Genomic DNA, 25,221 nt, shown 5'->3' on the forward strand with positions numbered 1-25,221 from the left:
GTCATCATCCTCACCCATTTGCTCTCCCAGACTGCTGCCTCTCAAAATCCTCCCACCCTCCAGCTCAGCATAACCACCCCTGTTCCATGAAGCCCTTGCAGATCTACCACCCAGAGCAGCTTCCTCCTTCTTCTGAGTGGCCAGGGCACTGTATCTACGCATATTTTACGATGTTACACCCTTTCAAACTGGTTCTATCGTGTTTATATCCAAATCTTCATGCTCCTGATGGACTGAATTGCTCAACACCTGAAATCGTGTTTTATTTGTCTTCATATAACTCCACGGCACATTGTTTAGAAGCCTTGTAAGGGCAGACACCTTTAAACATTTGCTGAGTGTGTGAATGAATCCTAAGTTTAACAAAACATTGTGGATGCTGGCAGAGATTCATTCATCCATTTAGCAATTATGTGTTGAGCTCCTAATGTGTGACAGGTACAGAAGAAATTGTGGTGGGCACCAACAGTTAGGGTCCCTTTTCTGGGGGAACTCTGAAGTCTAGTGAAGGACACAGACTATTAATGGAATAATCACACAAGTGAATATAACGTCACAAAAGGAGTAGGTGGTGCTGGAAAGTGTGTTAGGGTATCAGGACAGCCTTCTCTAAGGTAAGAACAGCTGGGCTGGCATCTGAAAGAAGAGCGGGAGTTAACCAGACAAAAGGAGAGAAGAGTTGCCTGCTAGAGAGAATGGCACATGCAAAATTCTGTGTGGAGGGGCCCCGACGGAGGAAGGCCATGTGACTGGAACATGGGGAGGGGCAGCAGGAGAGGGGCAAGATGAGGCCAGAGAGGTCAGCAAGGACAGACCAGGCATGACTTTGTAGGACACAGCAGAATCTGACTTCCTTCCTTCCCTCCTTCCTTCCTTCCTTCCTTCCTTCCTTCCTTCCTTCCTTCCTTCCTTCCTTCCTTCCTTCCCTCCCTCCCTCCCTCCCGTCTGTCTTTCTTTCTCTCTCTCTCTTTCTCTTTCTTTCTTTCTTTCTTTCTTTCTTTCTTTCTTTCTTTCTTTCTTTCTTTCTTTCTTTCTTTCTTTCTTTCTTTCTTTCTTTCTTTCTTTCTTTCTTTCTTTCTTTCCTTTCTTTCTTTCTTTCTTTCTTTTCCGAGACAGGCTCTTGTTCTGTCACCCAGGCTGGAGACCAGTGATGTGATCATGCCTCACTGCAGCCTCAACCTCCCAGGCACAAGCCGTCTTGCTACTTCCGCCTCCTGAGTAGCTGGGACTTCAGGTGCACACCATCACACTAGGCTAATTTTTGTATGTTTTATAGAGATGGGATTTCGCCATGTTGCCCAGGGAGCTCTTGAACACCTGGGCTCAAGCTATCCTCCTGCCTCGGCCTCCCCAAGTGCTGGGATCACAGGTGTGAGCCACTGTGTCTGGTTTACTGACTTTATCTTAAGGGCACAGGGAAGCCATGCAAGGCATCCAAGTAGGGAAGGGGGACAAAGTAATGATGGTGATGAGAAAGGTGGGCTGGGGGCGCATTGGTGATTTGTTCTACTTTTGAAAAAGTTCATGCGTATAAAGATTTCTTCCTTTCAACTGCAGGAAGGCTAAGAACATCTCTGCCCTCTAGGGCATTTTGCCAGACCTGCTGTCAGGGAACTGTTGATAGTAAACAGAGCAAGGATTTGGAAGAAGCTGAGAAGTTAATGCCTTAGGTGAGAGATCTCTTCCCACTCCTGAAGAGGGAGGGACAGGGAGGGACAGGGTGGGCCCAGGTAGAGAGCCAGCTTCAGCCTGTTTTCCAGGAGAAAAGCATCCTCCTCCTAGAACTACTCCATACCTTGAGGTCAAAGGTTAACAGGAAAGGTTGGCAACAAATGTTACCAGGCAAATAGGCACTTATATCTAACTCACCCTCCTGTCTGCTCCAGGACTCCCAGCCTCATCCTCCTCCTGGTTCCCTTTTGTCTTAAGAATAAAGGGACTGCCCGCCCGCATTCTTCCCTTCCTCCAATCTCACCAGGTTCCATCCTTCTCGAACAAGAGTAAATTGTTGGAGACGGAAAACAGGATGTTGGGTTCAGTGGGGAATATGTCAGCCTTCTCTACAATAGGATTGTTGTTCATCCCCCAAGAGGAAGATGCGGCTTTAAGAAGCGTCGGCAGCAGTGGGACCTAGCTCTCACACTGCAGCACCAAGGAAAGCCAGGCAGGTGGTGTCAATGAGGGAGGCAGGCTGGGAATAACAGGGGATGGCAGGAACTGCAGGGACCAGAGCATCTGTGCCAGGTCTACAAAGAAAGCAGCTGTTGGCTCCGGGCCACTGTGGCCCAGTGGGACTATGAAGACAGTGTGGCCTGATCCTTCCATTTTTAAAGAACAACCAGAAATCTGGAATGTTTTGTGGAATTTTCTAATTTTATGTGTTGGCTGCAACTTAAAAAATAATTGTATAAAGCTTAAGCAAATCAAACAAAACACCTTTATGGGCAATGTCTGACTCATTGCTGCCAGCTGCCAATGTCTGGATTTCTCCCAACCATCCACCATCCTTGCCCCAGAAGGCTTTGGGCAGGTGCTCCCGAGATGGTTGACAACATAAGTGGATTCACATTGCCAACACTCTGGGCAGGGTTGAGATCAGTCTGAAACAAGGGTTAAGGGATTCAACCTGTGGCTCATGACTCAGGAGAGAGTCAGGTTGGGACCATTTGGAGGTCTGAACTAGTCTCAGGTTGACCAATGGGCAACCTGCTTAGTTTCCTTGGGCCCCAAGGAAAGAAACATGAAGACAGATCCTTTTCATTTTCACACAGAGATGGACTTTGTAGAACAGCATTGTCAAATGTTAGCACACATTTGAAATACATCAGAATCCCCTGCAAGTCTTGCGAAAACACGGATTGCTGGGCCTCACCCTCGAAATTTTGATTCAGTGGGTTTAGGGTGGGGCTGGAGAATTTGAATTTCCAAGTTCACAGTAATGCTGATGGCGCTGATTGGGGCCCACAATTTGAGAACCACTATTTTAGAGATCCCTGTTCAACCAGTTTTTGGATCCTTACCTGTAACAGGGTGAATAATAAAGAATCCCATGTGGTTCCCACTGGTGATGTTGAAGGTCAACTTCCCTTTGGAACTGGAGTCTGGGTCCCAGGCATCCAGTTGAAGCACAGAGGTGCCCACAGGAGCATCCTCCTGGATGGAGGGGTAGAACACAGCTTGGGACATCTGGGGTGGGTTGTCATTGGCATCCGTAACCTCAATGTAGACTTCCGTTACAGAAGAGAGGGGCACGGAACCCCTGTCCACTGCTAATACCGTCAACCAGTAGTAAGATGCAAATTCTCGGTCCAGGGGTGCCAGAGTCTGAATCATTCCTAGGGACAGTAAGTCAGCAAACCCAAAATACTTTAGAGCTCAAAATGGCTTTAGAAATCACCCTTACCCACCATTCCCCAAACTGTACTGTGGAAAGGATATTAATAAGTAGATTTCCTATGAAAAGAAGAAACTGCTTCTACCAATATAATGCGGGGGATGCTGAGTTGAACACAGGGGAATTAATATCCTTATTCTAGAACCTCTCAGAACATTCCTCTGCTAAAATGGGCCCATGCCTTTAGCATGTGAGCATATTTAGGGTTTTCAGAAGACAGTGATAGTTTATCTACTTTCTCTTGACTACTTAAACCCAAGTTCCATTGATCTATTTCACATTCTGTAAGTGAGGTTTTCTTATAGTTGTCCTTAAATTCTTTCCTTCACACTTTATGTCCTGGTAGATAATCAATTTCAGGGTTAGGGATTTGATGAATAAATTGCCATTCCCTTCTCCATCATTTTCATGATTTTAAGGGGCTGAGCTTCATTTTTTAGTTCATTCCCTCCACAAATTGCTTACTATGGGCTAGCACTATTCTAGAAGTTGAGGGTCCAAGAATGAGCAAAAGAAGATTACACCCCAAGCTCTCATGGATCATGCTGTACTGGCAGGGTCTGTGTGAGAGGGCGTGGCCCATGCTTACAGCCATAGCATGACAGAGACGACTGCTGGGGAAACTGAGGCTTAGAGAGGGAGCACGACTTGACCAAGATCATGTAGCAAGTATGTGGAAGAACTGGGTCTGGGATTGACTCTTAATCTAATGCTCTTTCTAATTACACAGCTTAATTAGATTAAGCTATTTTCTTTCAGTGGCTGGAGTTAAGAGACAAAGGTTGCTGAAAGCCAACATTGAGAACAAGTTATTACAACTTGGTTTTGGTGGAAATAAATCACCTACCAAATTGCAAACTCCTTGAGGGCAGCCATCTGCCTTTAGTCACCTTGGATCTCCTGCAGGTACCTATCTTAGGGCCTTACCAGTACTGGGCACTCAAAAAGTGCTGACTTACACATATTTTCCTTGAAACTTAAAAAAAGGAATGTGGTTGTGTCACATTTTTGGAGAGCAATTTGGAAATACTTGCTAACACAGAAAATGCACATTGTCCTCTGACCTAGAAACTTCGTTTTTAAGAATTTTTCGGCCAGGCATGGTGGCTCACACTAGCAATCCTAGCACTTTGGGAGGCCAAGATGGGTGGATCACCTGAGGTCAGGAGGTCGAGACCAGCCTGGCTGATATGGCGAAACCCCATCGCTACTAAAAATACAAAAGTTAGCCGAGCATGATGGTGGGTACCTGTAATTTTAGCTACTTTCAGGAGCCTAAGGCAGGAGAATCGCTTGAACTCGGGGGACAGAGATTGCAATGAGCTGAGATTACACCACTTTACTCCAGCCTGGGTGACAGAGCAAGACTCCATCTCAAAAAAAGAAAAGATTTTTTTTCTGTAGAGACTGAGGTATATAAGTAAAAGTATATAAATAAGAATATTATGCCTATATGGTAGAATAATATGTGGCCAATTAAAACAAATGAACTGACAAATAAAATATGTTGATGTTATATGACATGAAAAAAGTAAATTTTAGAATAGTATCTATTATACTATATTTTCATAATAGTAAAATGAACAATATATGATATATAAGACACAAAGAAAGAAACTTTAGAAGATTATAGACCAAACTGTTAATAAAGATTATATCTGGGATGATGGAACATGGGGGAGCATTCATTTTAAAATTGTATATAAAAAATTTATAATCTGATGTATTAAGTTTATAAACAGAATATGTAATATATGTGCATATATGTGTATGTCTATATGCACATATATAGACATATATTTCCAGTAAAAACAAATTAAAAATAAAATACACAGGAATCTCTATTTTCTCCTTCAGCCCATCTACCCCAGGCCCTGGCACCCTATCCTACCCCACCCCCAGTACCTGTGTCTTGGTTGATGCTGAAGGCTGCGAGTCCAGTGCCAGCACGCAAGAAGTACTGGAGCTCCCCATCCAAGCCACTGTCATCGTCCTGGGCAGCCACTACCATCACCTGAGTTCCCGAGGGGCTGTTCTCCTGCACCTGGCCCTGGTACACGAAGGAGGCAAAGTGGGGAGGGTGGAGATTCTCATTCACGTCCAGGACGATCACCTCCACATGGCAGAGGGTCCTGCGGGCCAGGGGCCTCCCACTGTCACTGGCCCACAGGCTCAGATTGTACCCAGCTCGCCTCTCAAAGTCCAGCTCTCTCTCCAGAATGAGCGCCCCTGTCATCAGGTCCACCCGGAAGGTCCCATGGGCGCCATCCATCAGAACATATCGCACTTCACCTGCGGGGCCCAGGTCAGGATCAGAGGCATCCAGAAATGTCAAGACAGTCCCGGGGGGCAGGTCCTCTGGGACCTTCAGCCTGTTGCGTTCTGTGATGCACTGGGGAGAGTTGTCGTTGACATCCTCCAATGTGATTATCAGGTCAGTGACAGAGAAGAGCTGGTGGCCCTTGCTGGGCTGATCCCTGGCCTCCACCTTGAGTATGTACCGAGGCTCTGATTCGCGGTCCAGGTGTCCTGTAACAACCAGTTCCCCAGTGAGAGGGTGGAGGGAGAACTTCTCTGTGGGGCTTAGCAGGGTGTAGCGAACCCTGCCATTGTCTTCTGAGTCAGCATCTTTGGTTGTCAGCTCTGCAATTGTGGTTCCAACTTCTGTGTCCTCCGAGATGGTTAACTGGTACCCACCAGGAGGAAACCTGGGTGCGTTGTCATTCCAGTCTTTCACATTCACTGTCAGCAGCTTCCAGGAGGACTTCTGGGGAGTGCCCAGGTCATATACTGTTACATTGAGGATGTAGAAATTGGTGGCTTCATAGTCCAAGGGAGCAGCTACAGTGAGCAGCCCTGTCTCCAGCTCTATGTCAAAGCAGCCCTCCTCATTGCCATCTGCAATCACATAGACCAGTTTGCCATTAAAACCAGCATCAGGGTCAGTGGCTGCTAGGCGGGCCAAGGGGGTGTTGATAGGGACACTCTCAAGGACATCAATGGATTGGGGGAAGTGGTCCTCAAACTGGGGGGTGTAATGATTAATCTGATATGTGCTTAAAGAAGTGAATTCCTCATCACTGGACTCCTGGTTCTGAAGCCCAATAGAGTGGAGGATAGTCTTTGTGAACTGTGTCAATACTCCTGTTTTATCACATGTTACAGGAACTTCAAAATGAGGGTCCTTCACCACAGTAATATTCAAAGTTGTGGGTGAGGCATAGTTTTTGCCATCTGAGGCTGTAATTTTCAGGGAATAACTGGTGGGTTGACCAGCAGTAAGATTGATAAAAGAGCGCTTGAGGGATATCACTCCGGAGAAATGATTTAGATCAAAATACTCTAATTCATTGCCTGATATAATCTCGTATTTTAGGTTCTGAAGCTCATCCACATCTATGGCTGACATAGTCACTATTGATTTCCCTACTGGCCAGTCTTGGTGGATAGACCCTGTGCAGTTGACTTCTTCAAACATGGGCTGGTTGTCATTCAAGTTCCTGAGCTGAAGAAAAATGGACACTTCCTTCTCCCGGCGAAAGGGGGATCCCCAGTCTGATGCTCTTACCCGGAAGGTATAAATTCTCTTCATGAGTTCATAGTCTGTGGGTTTGGAGGTGGAGATGATCCCCAGGTAAGGGTCAATAGAAAACGGCAAAGCTTTTGGTCCAGCAATGGAATAGGTGACATATCCATTCTCCCCGTGATCCCGGTCAGTGGCAGTCACAGCCAAAACACTGGTGCCTGGAGGGATGTTCTCATCCAAGGTGCCATCATAGGAAGACCTGTTGAAGATGGGGGCATGGTTGTTGCAGTCCACAATGTCAATGACAACCATGGTGGAGACCTGGCCCGGTGAAGTTCTGATGTGTAGCTGATAGTGGGCTCTGTCGTGGAAGTCCATGAGCTTCGTGGTGGTGATCAACCCAGTTCGAGCATTAAGTTTAAATCCTACATTCTCTGAAGATGGCTTTAGAACATACTGCAGGTTGGGGAAGGCTGGGGTGACTCTCACCATCACTACCCGACTGCCAGGAGGGGAAAACTCACTAAGTTGCACTCTGTAAACAGCCTTCTCGAATTTGAGGGAAGCCAGTTTGGAAGGTGGTAGGTGAAAGCCCCTGATCTGGGAATAAAAATAAGGGCCACTCCCACTCCTGGCCTGGAGGCTGAGGTTGAACCCATGAAGGTACTCCATCCAGTTGATGTCTTTGACAGACACCAAACTGAACTCATTGCTCCGGGCATAAGACTTGATGGCTTTGAAGTGCTTTCCAGGGTCACCACCAACAACTTCCACTGACTCCACTTCAGCTCCTGAGCTATTTGCATCGACCAGTACAGTGGCATAGGTGGTACCATCATTGCTGTCTGGTGGAGTCACCACCACCGAAGCTATGGCTGGGGGCTTCCTGAGGGCAGGCTCCACATGAACGACAAGTGCAGCCAGGCTGCCAAACCCATCGCCCTCAGAGATTTTCCGCATGCGGTCCACAGCTAGCACCTGGAGCTCATGCTTCCCTCGCCAGGTGATGTTAAGCTTCCCAGCCACAGTGACCACACCGCTGGTGGGATGGATGGCAAACATCTCTGACCTTGTGTTAAAGGCATAATAGAACTCAGCATTCTGGCCTAGATCAGCATCTGTGGCAGTCACCTTGCAGATGGGGCTCTTCAAGGGCATGTCCTCAGAGATGGTGACTCTGTATGAAGGTGGAGAGAAGAGAGGCTTCAGGTCATTCTGGTCCAGGATGTGGACCACCACGCGGGTCAAAGCTTCCAACTCCAAGGTCTTCTCTGTGGCTTGGATGATGAGGGTGTAGCTGTCTCGCACCTCTCTGTTCAGAAGAGCTGTGTTGCTGCTCTTTGTCCTTATTCTCAGGAAGCAGAAGTTGCCCACCACATACTCCTCAGTTTTAAATGCATTGGCCACATCTCCAGAGATGATCCGGTACCTCACTGCCCACTGTGGCTCTGCGAGGTAGATGCCCATTTTCTCGAAGCTCTCCACATAGGTCTTGGGAGAAGAGTTTTCATAGATGGTGGCATTGTAATAGGAGTGTGTGAAGTGCCAAGCAGAGGAGGAGAGAATCCCTTCTAGAGGCTTCTCACAGGTCGCACAATGGAGCAAGAATATGGCAAAACCCAGCAGGGCAATAGTCATGGTGGAAAACTCCCGAAACCCTGGGCAGAAAATAAAAGACAGGGTGCAAGTTAGGAAAAAAAAATGGTTTCTACTGCTATGGTTCTTAACTGGAGGTGATTTTGACCCTCAAGGGACACTTGGCAATGTCTGAAGATACTTTTGGCCGTCCCATCTTGGGCGCAGTGGTGCTAATGGCATCTGGCAGGTAGAGGCCAGGGATACTGCTAAACATCCCACAATGCATAGGACGGTACCTTTGTATTAGTCAGTTCTCACACTGAGAATACAGACATACCCGAGACTGGGTAATTTATAAAGGAATGAGGTTTAATGGACTCACAGTTCCACATGACTGGGGAGACCCCACAATCATGGCAGAAGGCAAAGGAAAAGCAAAGGCATATCTTACATGGCAGCAGGCAAGAGAGCGTGGGCAGGGGAACTCCTCTTTATAAAACCATCAGCTCTCATGAGACTTATTCACTATTACAAGAACAGCATGGGAAAAACACACCCCCATGATTCAATTACCTCCCACTGGATCCCTCCCGTGATACTGGGGGATTATGGGAACTACAATTCAAGATGAGATTTGGGTGGGAACACAGCCAAACCGTATCAGCCCTGCAACAGAATTATCCAGCCCCAATGTCAGTAGTGCCATGGTTGAGAAACCCCGTGGCTGAAGAATAGCAGACTAGTTCAAAATGCTCTCTCAAAGGCACTCAGCAGCTAGAACGCAGTCCTGAACTCTTACTCTTTTTCCCAAAAACTTTCTGTGAGTCCTTGGGTGATGGTGAGATAGTCCCAACTCTTAGCCAGGAACCAAGTTTAGCAATCTGGTTCTAAACTACTCTTCTCTCTCTCCTTCCTACAAGGCCTTTCCATTAGGGCTGAGCTCTAGCCAAACTGAGCTGTTTCCGCACATGCAGAGGCTGCAGGAAAGCAAAGTGACCAAGATCCCAGGCCTGGTGTCTGGCTTCCTGGCTCTCAGCCCTGCCTCAGTCATTTGCTAGGTAGGTGACTTTTAGAGCAAGTTATTTAACCTCGATGAGCCTTCATTTCACCTTCTGTAGAATAAGGATCAAAAAATTATCAGTCTCATAGGATTGTTGTGAAAATTTAGTGAAATAATAAAGGTAAATGACTTACCAGAGTGACTGGTTTATCGTCAGTTCTAACTTAATATCAGCCATTATTGATAATAGGAAACTAAGGTTCATAAAAGGAAGGGAGCTGCCCAGGGCCTTATAGCTAGTGGGAACTCCTTGCACAGACCAGGGTTGCCTCCCTGCCCCAGTCCTATTTATACCTGTTTCACCACATGTCCCTTATAGACAGGGCATGACTCGGACTCATCTTGTAACCTGGAACATGAAAACTCCCGGGCTCCTGGAATGTCTGAGTTGAAATGAACGTTAGAGATGATGGGGTTCTATCCCTGCTTTTCATCCTAGATGAGCATAGATGGGGAAATAGAGCCCCAAAGTCGAAATCAGTCAAGCTCCAAGTCACACAGTGTGTGACCAGGTAAGAACTAGTCCCTGGGAGTTAGTTCTTGTTGAACTAATCATGAATAAATGCTTTGCCTGTCTTAGACCCTTGTTGTTTCCCACAGAGCCCATCCCTGAACTCCAGCCTGGGTGAAAATGTGAGACTCACCAGGGCCAAGGATGCGGCAAGGGGCAGGTAGGAGCGGGGCAGAGTTTGGCAGGGCCATGTGTAGGACTGGTGCACCAGGCTGATGCCTGGCTTGCCCCTGGGAGCCTTGATTCCTAGGAGCTTCGTGGCTGCCAGCCAGATGTGCTGAAGCATTCTTGGATAAAACTGGCCAGACTTGATTTTCCAGTTGCCTTGCTCTTCAAAGCCAAGGAAGAGTTAAACTTCCAAGGCAAAGGGGGAAGGAGAGGCTTGGAGCCGAGCCTTCCCAGAGTCCTGTGTGAACTGGGCACAGGGTTCCCCAAGATCCTGCTGACAGCATCCCGAGATAAGAGGCAGGAATAGAAAAGTCTGCCTAACTCGGAGTCTGAAGGCCTGTGACAGAAAATAATTTCAATATGTCCCACCCTTCCAGCTTCCCTACCACCTGCCTCCCGACTCTTGAGATTCTGTTGGTGGTGCCCTAAGCCCAGGCACCTCAGAAAAGAGAGGGCAGGAAGGAGGCAGACTCTTCACTTGAGGTCTGAAAGCTAGTGGCAGAAAGAGCTGTTGTACATTCCCCACCCCGCCTGCCCCCGACTGTCCCTCCATGCTTAGGGCTGCAGCCCATAGTGGCGCCAGCCCCAGGCAAAAGCCACACTCACCCTACCCCTGACCCAGCCCCCACAAACGGAAGGAGACCCCTGAGTCATTCGGCCTCCAACTCCTGCAGGATGGCATTGCTTTTAAAGTTGAAACCCCAAGGGAAAATGAGTCCTCACCCCAGGCCCAGGTCCACTGGCTCCACAGCTCTGCGAACCCAGGGTGCACGCAGCCTCCCAGCCCTGCCTGCCCTGCTGTATGGAGAGCTTCCTGTTCCCCAGGTCAGTACCCGTGTTGGGCAGGTCCCAGCAAGATACTCTGCTCGGTGGCTGCACAGGCGCCTTGCAGCGCAGGCGCCGTTAAGATGAGCTGGAGGGAAGGGGAAGGGGAGGGGTCTCTCTGGAGGAGGATAAAATGCAGAGAGAATGCACCCTGGGATGGCGGCTTGGTGCCCATGGCCTGCCCAGGCTGTAGGACCTGCACACCTGGGGAGTAGTTTGCTGAGGGAGGGAACAGTGTCTGCACAGCTGTTTCCTGGCCTCAGGTCCAGATGAGTGAACAGGCTCGCAGGGCTCCTTGTACTACCTTCCTAATTCACCACACCCAGGGACCACTATTTTAAAACATCTTGTGTAAACATACATCAATTCATCTGACTTACCTGCTTAACATTTTCCTGTGGCTTTCCATAACACTTAGATTAAAACAGAAGCTCCTTGGCCCATGTTACTTCTCCAGTTCACAAGCTGCAGCCACACAAAACTGGGACCTGCCTCGGCGCCTTTGCACTTCCTGCCTCCCTTAAGATTCTCACATGAATAGTTCCTTCTTGTCAACCAGTGTTCACTTAAATATCACCTCCTGAGCCCCTGTTTGGAGTAACCTTCCTGCCAACTCCCTCTTTATCACTTTGCCCTATTTTCTTCATGACACCTATCACTACCCAATATTTTCTTGTTTACTTGTTTAATGACTGTCTTCCCACTTGACACTGGACTCCATGAAGAGAGGAGTTTTGTGTATCTTATTCACAGATGAATTCCCTAGTGCCTAGAACGGTGCCTGGCATAGAACAAGGCTCAATCAATACTAGTTGAAAAATGGAAGAATCTGGACTCAGGAAATGCCATGACAGAATGAACGCTGGAAGAGCCCTTCATGATCATTCCTTCCTTTTGGAAGCTGGAAAGTAAAGTCCCAAAGAAAGAAAGAGACTTGCCCAAAGTCACAGGGTGAGAATTAGAGCCAGGTTCTTTCCTCCCGACCGTGCTTCCGGAAAGAGCTGTGGTCACTTATGAATCTGACTGTTTGAGTTCAAGTCATAGCTCTGCCACCTGCTACCTGTTTAACCTTAGTAAGTTACTCAGTGTCCCTGAATCTCAGCTTTTTCATCTGTGAGACAGGGCTATTAAGAGGACTGCATTCATATTCATAGGGCTTTATGGAGACTACATAAGATCATGCACATTAATGTACTCAGCACAGTGCCTGGTATGTAGACAAAACTCAGGACATATTCGTTATTAGATTTTAATGCCACGGCAGAATCAAAGCCTGGGCTGGGTTGAGGGCGGGGTCCGCTGAAGCCTCTGGAGAAGGTCCAGCCTGTGCCCCAACGCAGCAGGAAGCCACTGGTCTCTGGTCGAGTCTAAGCTTGCTGGCCTAGCCACAGACTGTTCTGGGAAGCTGCGAGCAGGCGCTTGTCTGGGGTGGGGCCTCATGTTCCTTGGCTCCTCAGGCCCAGAAAGAGACCTGCATCTGAGTGAATATGCACATTTACAAGAGGGCACACATGCATACTTAGTAGTCAATTTTTTGAATAATTGTGTGGGTACATTAGTTCTGTGTCTACCTGGCCATGAATGGACCCTTTTAGGATACATGTATGAACCAACTTTGCCTCCATGTAACTCCCAGCCCCCTTTCAAAGATGTGGAAGGCGGGAAAAGGTGGCTAACAACACACAGACTCTGGCTGTGTGACCTTGGGCAAATGGCTTGCCTTTTCTGATCCTTAGTTTCCCTGCTTCCTGAGATCATTTTGAGAATGAAAGTGAGTTAATGCACATAAGTGCTGAGCACAATACGTGATACAGTTTTCAACAAATATTACCCAGTAATACTACTTTTTAGCACCTGGCTTATACTATTAACAGTTGAGTTTGTGGATAATAAAAACTTTCAGGCCAGGTGCAGTGGCTCATGCCTGTGATCTCAGGATTTTGGGAGGCCATGAGGTCAGGAGATCAAGACTATCCTGGCCAACATGGTGAAACTCCGTCTCTATTAAAAAGACAAAAATTAGCCAGGCATGGTGGCATGTGCCTATAATCCCAGCTTCTCGGGAGGCTGAGGCAGTAGAATCGCTTGAACCAGGGAGTTGGAGGTTGCAGTGAGCCAAGATCGCGCCACTGCACTCCAGCCTGGTGATAGAGCAGGACTCCATCTCAAACAAAACAAAACAAAGCAAAAAACACTTTCAGACAAATTATTCCGTCATCCCTGATCTATGCTTGTGCAGGCTGATTTTCTGCAACTTAGCGCTGTAGGGCTTTAAAGAGGTTGTGATTCAGTTCACCCTGTGTTTCAGCTCTCTACTCCAGCTTCTCAGGATCTTGATTCCGACATTCAGAAACCTGATAGTGGTAACATCCATGTCTTTATCCAACTCATGGATAAAAGTTTGAACGTGGGGAGCTCCTCCTCACTGGGGGAATCCAAGCAGAATCTGGGCGGCCACCTGAGGAGCATATTCTCCTGTAGGAGGGTATTTGTCCTTGGGGGAGATAAGAAGCATTCTGAAGGCCCTTCCAACTCATACAGGCATGGTTCTTTGGCCTGTGCACACCTATGGTCTCTATCAGACCCTAAACGAGCCCCGCAAAGGCAGTGAAGGGATTTCCTCTGGTTGTGGATCAGGGTTATACACCTGCCAATGCTTGTTTGAGAGTCAGTGTAATAAACTGATCCCCCCTGACCTGGGTTCTGGGAGGCTGAGACCTAAAGTCACTCATTCTCTGTCTGTTCTTGGTCAAGCAAGTCACCTAAGCCATGTGGACCTTTTTCCTCATCTGTAAATAATGTGTGTGCATATAGAGGGAAGGGCCGTAATGGATTGGTGATTCCAAACCCCTCTAATTGTCCTACCGTCTGCCGCACGTGTTCAGTGCTAAGACTGGCTCTTGTGACTCTCAAGAAAGAATCCTAAATATATTCTATTTATGAAAAACCTTAAGGAGGTGAGAGAAATAAATTAAGAGGGACTGTGCTTTGAACCAGAATAAAAACTGTAAATGAAAGAATGGTGACATTCGAGGTTCCTGCGAGTCAAGTCTTAGCCACTGAAATAATTTCTCTCCTTGGTAGTAGGGAGTCATTGACGGTTTTTGAGAAGAAGCAGGACCAGGACAGGGCTACATCATTGGGATGAGTAATCTGACATTAGACCAAAAAAGGGATTTTCCCGTTCAAGACTCCCACTCTGGTATGGACAGGGCTTGAACACCAGCTTTGTTGGTTTAAGACAACTGGAGTTCACTGAGGGTAGAGAGGCTTAGTTTACTTTCAAGAAACTTGTATGAACATGTGAGTCATTTGTTAGTTAGTAGGCAGCCACTGTTGAATTCTCATGTAACAAAACAAAGAACTGGATGTGGCCAGGAGTGGAGTCAGTGGTTGGAGCCATTGATGGGTCCTGTGACTTGAGAATGCCACAGAATCTCTCCTGGGCCTCAATTTGCCTGTCTGTAAAATGGAGATAATGATAGCTACTCCTACCTACTTCCCAGGACTACAGGGAAAACAGAAAATTTGACAGGTGAAAGCACAGGGAGGAAAAATGCAGAGTAACACCTTATTAGAACAAATAATGGCTCAGTAAATGGCAGTCTGAAGGTCAGCTGGCAGACAGGCCATCTTAGAGGGGTTGACTGTAAAAGCCAGACCTGTCCTAGTCTGGAATTAGAAATGGCTAAAAAGAAAATCCTTATCTAAAACATGGATGAAAGAGAGCTGGGACATGGGGTCCCATTATTTATTAGTATTCTTTTTATTATTGATGACAAAAATTATTCTGTCTTACATCTGTATGATAATCTATAAGTTTTCAAGTAAGCATTTGCATGCGTTATCTCACTTGGTCTTTGGGTAGAGTATGCAGTACTTGACAGAATTAAAAGCTAAGAAAGTGGGCTCTGATATCAGACAGACCTGGTTTCAAATCCCAGCTCTCTGTTTATCAGCTGTGTGGCCCTGGGTGGTCATTTAACCTTGCTGATTTCAGTCAAAGGGAGATGATCATGGTACTTAGCTCGTGGAGTTCTTGAGAAGGCTGAATGAGTTAAAGTACGGCAAATACCTAGCACTGGAACACACTCAGTACCAGTTAGTGATGTACCATCATCATCTGTACTATGACATTCATTACTCTGAATCTGTAATTGTGAAATTGAGGCTTGGATAATTTCAAGACTGTGCCCAGGTTCACTCATCTAGTAGGTGATGGATGCAAGCACCGGCACAGAATAGGAATCCACATTCTAAGAAGAGAGACATCCCAGAGGCCTGGAGTAGCTGGGGCTCACTCTAGAGCTGCGCTTTCCAGCAGAACTTTCTGCAGTGGTGAAGTGTTCTGTCTCTGTGCTGTCCAGGGTGGGAGCCACGAGCCATGCGTGGCTGGCTATTGAGCACTTGAAATGCAGCTAGTACAATTGAGGAGTTGAGTTTTTCGTTTTATCTTATTTTAATTAATTTAAATTTTAAAAGCCACACGTGACTTGTGTCTACCACATTGGACAGCCCAGCTCTAGAGAACATGGCATAGGAACCACAGGATTCATGAGATTCAGAGAAGAATGCTGGGTCCACTCATCTATAAGGCACAGTGGGCACACCCAGGACCCAGGACTACACATACTATTAAAGCAGAATGAAAAGGGAGAATCTCTTAAGAAAAATTGAGATCTTAATATGTGGGCTAGAAAGATATGGAAGGGAAAAAGCTAAAATTCATAAATATACTTAGCAGTATGGTGTAGGAACAAGGGGGTATTTTTAAAATGGTTAGCTTTTGGAATGACTATGCCCCCAAATTATGTCTTAGAGGAGGATGGGAATGATCTGAGGGAGCAAACTGGGAGATATTATCTGGAACAGTGGGCCTCAACTGTTAGCGCATATTAGAATTACCAGGAGAACATTTAAAAACATTTCACTCACCCCTAGTTTAAATCAATTAAGTTATACTATAGGTTTTTGGGTTTTTAAGCATCTTTTCAGGAATGAGGACTACTGTAGAAAGTTACTATAGTTAATAAATTATTGAGAATTTCCTTTTAAATTTGAAAATGGAATCAATAATAAATGTTTTAGTTTATTTTAAATACAAAAGAAAGAAAAACTTTTAGGTTGAAGAGTTTGGATATATAATAACACAGGTATGTCTCACTTAACAATGGGAGTACATTCTGAGAAATGTGTCACTATTTGAACCAGAATAAAAACTGTAAGTGAAAGAATAGTGACATTCTAGGTACCTGCTAGTCAAGTCTTAGCCACTAAAATAATTTCTTTCCTTAGTAGTAGGGAGTCATTCATGGTTTTCGAGAAGTTTGCACAAGTTTGTCATTGTGCAAACATCATGGAGTGCACTTACACAAACCTAGATAGTGAAGCTTACTATACACCTAGGCTATGTGGTACAGCCTATTGCTCCTAGGATACAAACTTATACAGCTCCTACTGTACTGAATAGTGTAGGTGATTGTAACACGATGGTAAGTATTTGTGTAACTGAACATAGAAAAGGTACAGGAAAAGTATGGCATTAAAATTTTATGAGACCACTCTCATATATGCAGTCCCACACTGACCAAAATGTCATGATGTGGTACATGACTATATATGCATCTTTATACCAATGCTGTCATAGAACATCATTTTTAATTTATGACTACATAATTATAATTTATAATTGTTTCATGGAAGAAGGGGCCCACAAAGACTAAGATGCTTAGAGCGCTCAAAAGTCATAGTATGACCCTGGAGAAATGACTATTTGAAGGAAGAAAAGGGCTTCCAGTGGCCTGGGCTTTGGGGAAGAAAAGGAACAAAGTGGGGGACGTGAAGAAAGTGTTTTATTATTGAGCTTCCTCTGCCAAAGTCATTCATTCATTCATTCATTCATTCAGTCAGTCAGTCATTTAACATTCACTGAGGGCCTGCCCTGTGCCAGGCATCTAGAGCAGCGAACAAGAGAGATGAGGTTTCTGCTCTTGTGGAGACTGTATTCTAGTAGCAGAGAGAGACAATAAACAAGAAAATATTGACTGTGCCAAGTGATGAAAAGCAATATAAAGAAACATCATGTGGGGCAAGAGGTACAGCACGGAGGGGAGATGCTATTTTTTAAAGGGGAGTCAGGGAAGTCCCATATGACAAGGTGACATTTGGGCAGGGAGCTGAACAGAGTGAGGAAGAGAGCCACAGAGCTATCTTGAGGAAGAGAGTTCCAGACAGAACAGGCAACGCAAAGGCCCTGAGATGGCAGCAAGGAAAACGCCGCTGTGGGTTTCTGAGAGTGCAGATCCTGATACTCAATGAGGCCCAGAGAGAGGAAGAGGCGTGTCTGGGGTCTCTTCCTCTTAGGATTGTTTATATGGATCTATGAGCTTTGCATTTGCCGCTGAAAAATCCCTAAGCCAGAGGGAACCTCAGAACTGGAGGGCCTAGGGTGGCAGGGAGAGAAGGGAAGAATCCTGAGGGATCAACAACTCTAGCCCCACTTCTTCTGGGGCTCTCTGGTAGGAGGAGTTTGTTAGATGAAAACCATTAAAATCCATGAAAAGGGAAAGGTGAAAAAAAAAAAAAAAAGATCAAAGCCAACTCCAGCTTAGCAGAACACGGCCTGGTATTTATTCATTAGAAACTAAACACAGAACAGACTCTCCAGGAGGACTAGAAAGCTGCTTTCAGATGGAGAAGAGAACAAAATGCAAAGGCCAGAATGTACCTGCTGAATGGGTCTCGTTTTGTGGGGTGCTTACTCTCCTGTGCTTCTTGCCACTTTGATCCAGTGGAATCCTTTGCGAAAGGATGAGTTTTCAAACACAGACCTCAAGTCCCAACTGAGGCGACCTTGGATAACTTGATCTCTGAGCCTCTGTTTTTCTTCACCTTTGAAAGAGAGTTACTTAAAGCCACAATTAGATTGTGTTAGGATGACTATTCTCGAAAAGACAAGAGATAACAGCTGTTGAAGAGAATGTGGAGAAAAGGGAACCGTCAGACACTGTCGGTGGAAATGTAAATTAGTACAGCCGTTACGGAAAACAGTATGGAGGTTCCCCAAAAAATAAAAAATAGAACTACCATATGCTCCAGCAATCCCACCACTGGGTATACATCCAAAGGAAACGAAATCAGTATGTCAAAGAGATACCTGCAGGCCCGTGTTTACTGCATTATTCGCAATAGCCAAGATACGGAATTACCCTAAATGTCCATCAGCAGATGAATGAATAAAGAAAATATGGCCTATATACACAAGAGAATATCATTCAGCCTTAAAAGGTGGGTAAATTTTGTCAATTGTGACAGCATGTATGAACCTGGAGGACATTATGTTAAGTGAAATAAGCCAAATACATAAGGACAAATACTGCAAATACTTTTTTAGAATCCACATATACTCACTTCTGTGTGAATTCTAAAAAGGTTAAACTCATAGAAACAGTGAATAGAATGATGGTTACCAGTGGCTGGGGTGAGGGTGGGGATTGGGGAGATGGTCAAAGAATACAAAATTTCCATTTGGAGTTGAAAAATTCCTAAGCCAGAGGGAACATCAGGAACACAGGGCTTGGGGTAGGAAGGAGGGAAAGTAGGAATTCTGAGGGATCAACAAATCCAGGCCCACTTCTGGGGCTCTCTGTTTGGAAGGGAAGTAAGTTCAAGAGATCTATTGGTACAATATGGTAACTATAATTAATAAATGCATTGTATATTGTACTTGAAAATTTGCTAAGAGAATACATTTTAAATGTTGTCATCACAAAAAAATAAGCATGTAGGGGCCAGGCATGGTGGCTCATGCCTGTAATACCAGAGCTTTGGGAGACCAAGGCAGGAGGATTGCTTGAAGCCAGAAGTTTGAGACCAGCTTTGGCAACATATCGAGATCCTATCTCTACAAAACATTTAAAAATTAGCCAGGTGTGGTGGTTTGCATCTGTAATCCTAGCTACTCAGAAGGCTGAGATGGGAGGATTGCTTGAGCCCAGGAGTTTGAGGCTGCAGTGAACAATGATCACACCACTGCACTCCAGGCTGGGTGACAGAGCAAGACCCTATCTCTAAAATATAAAAAAATAATAATTTTAAAAAGGCATATGAGTTAATGGATGTGTTAAATGGCTTGGTTTAGCCATTCCACAATGCATACATTATCAATACATTATGTTGCACACCATAAATATATACAAATTTTGTCAATTTAAAATACAAATAAGCAAATACTTTAAAAAAAAAAAGAGAGAGAGAGAAAGATACTAACTGAACCCACCTCAGATAGTGTTCTGAAGGTAGAACTAGATGGTACCTGTTGAACATTCAGCACATGCATGGCACCTAGTAGTTGCTAAATAAATGCTAGCTGTTGTTATTTTATAACTATCATTCTTGTTATGTTAAGTAGATTGAAACAGACCTGCTATGATAGGTGTGAGAGGAGCCCCAGAGACCCATCCCCTATGCATCGTCCCTTTGTCAGTGAAATCCACGGCCTCCCTAGGGCACAGTTTGAAGACAACTATGAGTCCAAGCTCTGTTTAATAAGGACGAGAAAACTATTCCCAGAGAAGGGAAGGGGTCACTTTAAGTTGCATAGCATGTTGGTGGCAGAATTGGAACCAGAACCCAGGCTCCCCATCCTGGGATTTTGCCACTGGCCATGCTGTTCTCCCAACCCCAGCTCCGCTGTCAACCTGTAGGATCCTCAGGAACCCACAAGGCCAAGGTCTTCTGCATTAGTCAAGAGGAGAGTGCAGGGAGAAAGAACTGGTTTCAGGATGAGACCTGCCCTCAAAACAGCCTCTGCTTGCATTGAGGGGCAAAGCTGAGCCTATCTAAGCCTCAGTTTCCCCATTTGTGAAATGGGGCTAGTAACACCTTCCTGGAGGATTTAATGAACACATGCATGGATGGCATTTGGCATGGCGCCAGTCATGCAGAAGGTCGCTAATGGGTGGTGGTTGTTACCATTACAGTAGGTGCTCAAAAAAATCTGTGTAGAATGTAGGAATTCTTTTCTGTACGGGTGCTGACCCTCACTCGTGCCCCAGGAGCCTTTTGTGGGAGGGTCCCTTACACACACGTGCACACACACACACACACACACACACGGGTCTTTGTGACATTCCTTCTGTTTTTGCAGTGATTTGCAGCAAAGCTCAAGCAGCAACTTGAGCACCATTAAAATAATAACAGATGTGACCTCCTTCAGAGTTGAAGAGGGGGCAGAGTGGTCAGAAGAGTATTGACAGTGAAAACACCAGGTAGAAAATGTCCTGCACATTCTATAAAAACATACATCTCCCGATCTTTTGTGCTCTGCCACTGACATGTTGGGGTGACCACTCTGGGCCCCCTTCTTGTCTCTATCCAAGACACAATAAGCGGTCTTCCCAGGATCCAGCAGGCCCTGTGGCCAACAGCAAAAGGAATACTGTTCCTCTTAACTGCTGAAACAGAAGCTTCTCCTTGTTCCCTTCCGTGAGCCCATCAGTCTCACGTGGCCACTCCCAACCAGGTTCTGCCTCTAACTCAGGCACCTGCAGGAGGTGGGGTGGCTACAGTCAGGCCACACACTCAGGCTCTGGAGAGGGGATGCCTGTGTTGGAGTCCTGCCCTGGCCCACTGCTGGTTGTATGTAATGTTGAGCAAATCATGGGACCTGACAAAGGCTCGGTCTCTTCAGGCGTAAACAAGGGAACATAATCATTCCCTCATTTATGTTATGAGGGTCAGAACTAAGAAGAAGGGCACAAAGCGGTGGGCACAGTGGCTTGCATGTGAGCCCCCGCGAGGTAGCTGCTGTGATGAAGATGACAATCCAGGGACCTCAGACCCTACTCCTTTGGTATTATATCGGAGGACCAAGCAGGAGGCCCAGTGAGAGAGCCCCGAGCAAATCCCCTCATTTAATGGAGACTCCACCCATCCATCTGGGAACGGAGACTAGTCCCAGCTTTCCTACCTCCCTGAGAAAACCCTCTGCTGCGCTATCACCAGCTGCCCTGAAGACGGTGAGGTTGGAACTATGGAGTGCTTGCAGAGGCGCATGCAGCTGCTCACAGCTGACTTTTATTGAACATTTATTGGGTGCCAGGCCCTGTGGTGAGCACTTGGCAGGCATTATCTCTTTTAAGCTTGCTTACAGCAACCTTATAATTATCCTCATTTTGTAGATGAGATAACTGAGACTCAGAGAGGTTATTTAACTCCTGAGATCACACAGCTAGTATGAGCCAAGCCAGGATAAAACTCAGATCACCTGTGTGTCCAACAGTCCCCCTGGCCCGCTCCCCATGCCCATGGGTTAGAAAGAGCAACTGTGAAGGGGAAGGATGATATGATCCCTCCCCCATATCAGGGATCACATAACCTCAGATCCTCTCCGCCAGCAAACACAGATTCTCAGCATAGGTTTCATTTCCAGTCTCCCCTCTCATTCCCATTTCCTCCAGCCTGGCCCAGCCCAGCCCAGCCCAGCCATCTGTCTGTCCTCTCCCCTCTGAGTAGAACAGCTTAGGACAAAGCCAGGCAGGCAGGCAGGTTGCTGCAGGTGGGAGCTGCGCTCTGGCAGTGGGGCAAGACAGGCTCTCTGCTGTCTGATGCATCCAGTCCTGCTGCTGAGCTGGCTGAACCTCACTGCAGAGCCAAGGCACGAGAGAGGTCAGGGATGATTTGGGAGCGCCCTGAGTAACCCAAGGTGCATACTAATGAGATGCAAATGAGCCGCTGCCGGTGGGCTGCAGGCCAAGTCCCCGTGTTCAACATTCAAGCCCCCTGGGTTCCGTCCACACATACCAATTTTTCTTAGCCAAGGCAACTGCTCCACCCAGCCATCAGCAGACACAAAACTCAACAGAGCGGCTGGGCCCGTCTGTGTTCTCATCTACAAAGCTGGCCGGTGGATTGAACTGGTGATTCCCACCATTAGGAATTCCCCAAGGGGATGGGGGTGAAGGTTAAAAATATATATATTCCCAGCCCCACCCCAGATCTAATGAATCAAAATCCTTAGGGGTGGGGCTCAGAAATAGATGTTTAACAAGTTCCCTGGGTGATTTTGGTATGACCGGTGTTCGAGAACTGCTGAACAAGGGAACCATCTCTTTCTTTAGGATCTTACACTCTACCATGCCTCTTTTCAAAGTTGATATCCCAAATGTGGCCTGATCCTACGCCCTGGCGGAGAGGGGATGGAGGACATCAGGAAAAGAGTGCAGTCTTTAGAAATTGTTCAGGCTAGAGAAGTGATTCTCAAATGTCACTGTGTTAAAAATCGCAACCTCTTCCTCCAAAAGCCTGTTTCAGGAGGGCTGCCGTGGGACTCAAAGTGGGACTCATATTTCCCCTGTAGGTGGTCTGCTGACTGTTGGTGTGGGGAACACTGGCCCTCAAGCAAAGTGGACACAACGTTACTGCTAAAGTCAAACAGAAGAGCAGATGGGAGAAGGAACGCAACAGATCTGAGTTTCATGCCTAACTTTATCACCTGGAAGTCTCTGAGCCTACGCATGTCACTGTCTGCACACGCCTCTGTTCATCAGCATCTCCAACCTCAGAGGCAGCTTTTCATCTTCCTGGGGTCTTTTGATCTTCTAGATAGATACTGAACCCTGGGGAGCCATGTTCTACTTGTAATAAATAGAACTTAACCTGAAAATAAGAGAGTTCCATTCATATATGCGCAGCTCATGACCCAGCAGTTCCACTTCTAGGTCAACAGAAGTGTGAACATATGTTCACCAAAAGATTCATCACAAGACTATGCAAAGCAGCACTAGCTATAGCAGCCCCAAATTGGAAACAAACCAAATGGCCATCAAGAGCAGAATGGACAAGTATATTTCAGTACGGTCACATAATGGAATACTACACAGCAAAGAAAATGAACTGCTGTTCCAGGCACAACAGAGATGAATCCCATTCACAAAATATGGGGCAAAAGAAGCCATATATTAAAAAGTACATACTGTGGTAGTCCATGTTTATAAAGTTTAAAAACAGGCAAAACAAATCTATAGATTAGATTAAGATAGAGTCACTCTTATGTGGGAGGGAAGTGGTGAGTGACTGAAAAGGGTACAAAGAGGGTTTCTGCAATAGTAGTAATATTCTATTTATTAATCTGGGAGCTGGTGAGTTTCTGAAAAATTAATTGAGCTGTACCCTTGTGATTTGCGCACTTTTCTGTATGCATATTATACTTCATTAAAAAGGTTTTTTTTAGGAGCCAGGCATGGTGGCTTACGCCAGTAATCCCAGCACTTTGGGAAGCCAAGGTGGGTGGATCACTTGAGGTCAGGAGTTCAAGACCAGCCTGGCCAACACGATGAAACCCCGTCTCTAGTAAAAATAAAAAAATTAGCTGGGTGTGATGACATACACATGTAATCCCAGCTACTTGGGAGACTGAGGCACAAGAATCACTTGAGCCTGGGAGGCAGAGGTTGTGGTGAGCTGAGACTGTACCACTGCACTCCAGCCTGGGTGACGGAGCGAGGCTCTGTCTCAAAAAAAAAGTTTTTAAAACACTAGTAAATGACTTCAAAGAAGACTTTAATTAAAAAAGAAGAAGACATTAAAATAATAAAAGCATTTGGACTACCTGCAAATTGCATGGGATTTCACAGCTATGGGATCTTGGACCCTTCCTGCCCCAGGAACCAGGAAGGAGACAGCTCTCAGAAACCAAGAAGCTCAGGAACCATGCCAGGGCATACCAGGGCTGTGGAAAACTGACACCTCAACGGTTCCCTTTACCCTCCCCTGCCCGGCCTGCCCTCACAGAACCACGAGGACAATGGCAAGCCCACTTTCCACAGGGTTCCCAGGCTTAGCTGGGTTCCAGCTCATTGGGGTTTACTTCCTGCAGCATTTTTCTGTTCTTGGAGCAATATTCTGGTCCATTTTCTTATTTAATTCCTTCAAAGACCCTAGGAAGGAAGCAAGGAGTATTTCCATTTTGTAGATGGGGAAGTCAAGGCCAGGAGACGGGGGCTCAAAAGACTTGTCCAAGGTCATATACCGCTAGCAAGTGGCCCGGTCAAGACTCAAACACAAAACTTCAGATGCCAGATTCAGCACTCCCTTGGCTCCATCGCATACGGTCTCTGCCCAGTATAATAGTAATGTTGATTATAGCACCTAGCATTTAGTGAGCGCTTGTGCTGTGGATGTCTCAGTGCCTTTCAGCAACCCACAGAGGCAGGTACTATCCTTTCATCTGTCTCCATTTCACAAATGAAAAAACTGAGGGTCAGAAAGGCCATGTGACTTGTCCAAGGTCAATGGCCAGTCAGTGTGGAGCGCGGATTGGAACAAATGGTCTATCTGACTTGAGTCCAAACTCTGAACCGCTAGTCCAATGGCTACCAAGCCCAGTTAGACCTCACCTCGAGCGCCCTTGGAGCTTAAATGTATATATAGATTCCCGTCCTTCACCCTCACACTCCTCCATCTAATTTTGTAGACTTAGGATGGGGCTAAGTAATTTGTAGTTTTTAAAAAACAGCCCCAGACATTTGGGAAACTTGCCTCTAAATTAGGCTGCCTCTGAAATATGACAGTAAAAATTAAATAATTTAAGGTAAAGTTTAATTTAGCAACTTCCAAATTAACTCACTGGACCTCTCTAATAATTGGAGTTCTCCTAACAACAGTAAATAGCCCCTAAAGAAGGAGTGACATGGCCATCCTCAGAGGCATTGAGAATAGCCTGGCCATCTGAATAACAGTCACTCAACAGGGGCCAGTGACTGGCAAGGGGCACCAGGGGGATTTCAGGGGCCGGGAACATCTGCTTTTTGCTCCAGTTACTGGTTAACTACCATCTGAGTTCACTTTATAAAAATTCATCAGCTGTGGCCAGGCTCCTGCCTGTAATCCCAGCACTTTGGGAGGCCGAAGCACATTGGATCACTTGAGGTCAGGAGTTCGAGACCAGCCTGACCAACATGGTGAAACCCCATCTCTGCTAAAAATACAAAATTAGCCAGGCATGGCGGCACATGCCTGTAATCCCAGTTACTTGGGAGGCTGAGTCAGCAGAATCACTTGAACCCGGGAAGTGGAGGTTGCAGTGAGCTGAGACTGCATCATTGCACTCCAGCCTGGGCAACAGAGCAAGACTCCATCTCAAGGAAAAAAAAAATTAT

The 25,221-nt window shown here is 46.2% G+C and overlaps 1 protein-coding gene across 1 annotated transcript in view; it reads right to left on the reverse strand.

Annotated features, from left to right (window-relative positions):
* Nucleotides 1-25,221, reverse strand: part of FAT2 (FAT atypical cadherin 2) — an 87,841-nt gene that overhangs the window by 56,896 nt on the left and 5,724 nt on the right. The window contains exons 2-3 of the mRNA XM_005558312.4: nucleotides 5,300-8,578; nucleotides 3,021-3,335 (exon numbers count right to left, since the gene is read on the reverse strand). Of these exons, the coding sequence (XP_005558369.3) occupies nucleotides 3,021-3,335; nucleotides 5,300-8,558 (3,574 nt within the window). The 5' untranslated portion in view covers nucleotides 8,559-8,578. The remainder of the gene's footprint in view (nucleotides 1-3,020; nucleotides 3,336-5,299; nucleotides 8,579-25,221) is intronic.

The sequence above is a fragment of the Macaca fascicularis genome, chromosome 6, assembly GCF_037993035.2.
Source record: "Macaca fascicularis isolate 582-1 chromosome 6, T2T-MFA8v1.1".
NCBI classification, from domain to species: Eukaryota; Metazoa; Chordata; class Mammalia; order Primates; family Cercopithecidae; genus Macaca; species Macaca fascicularis.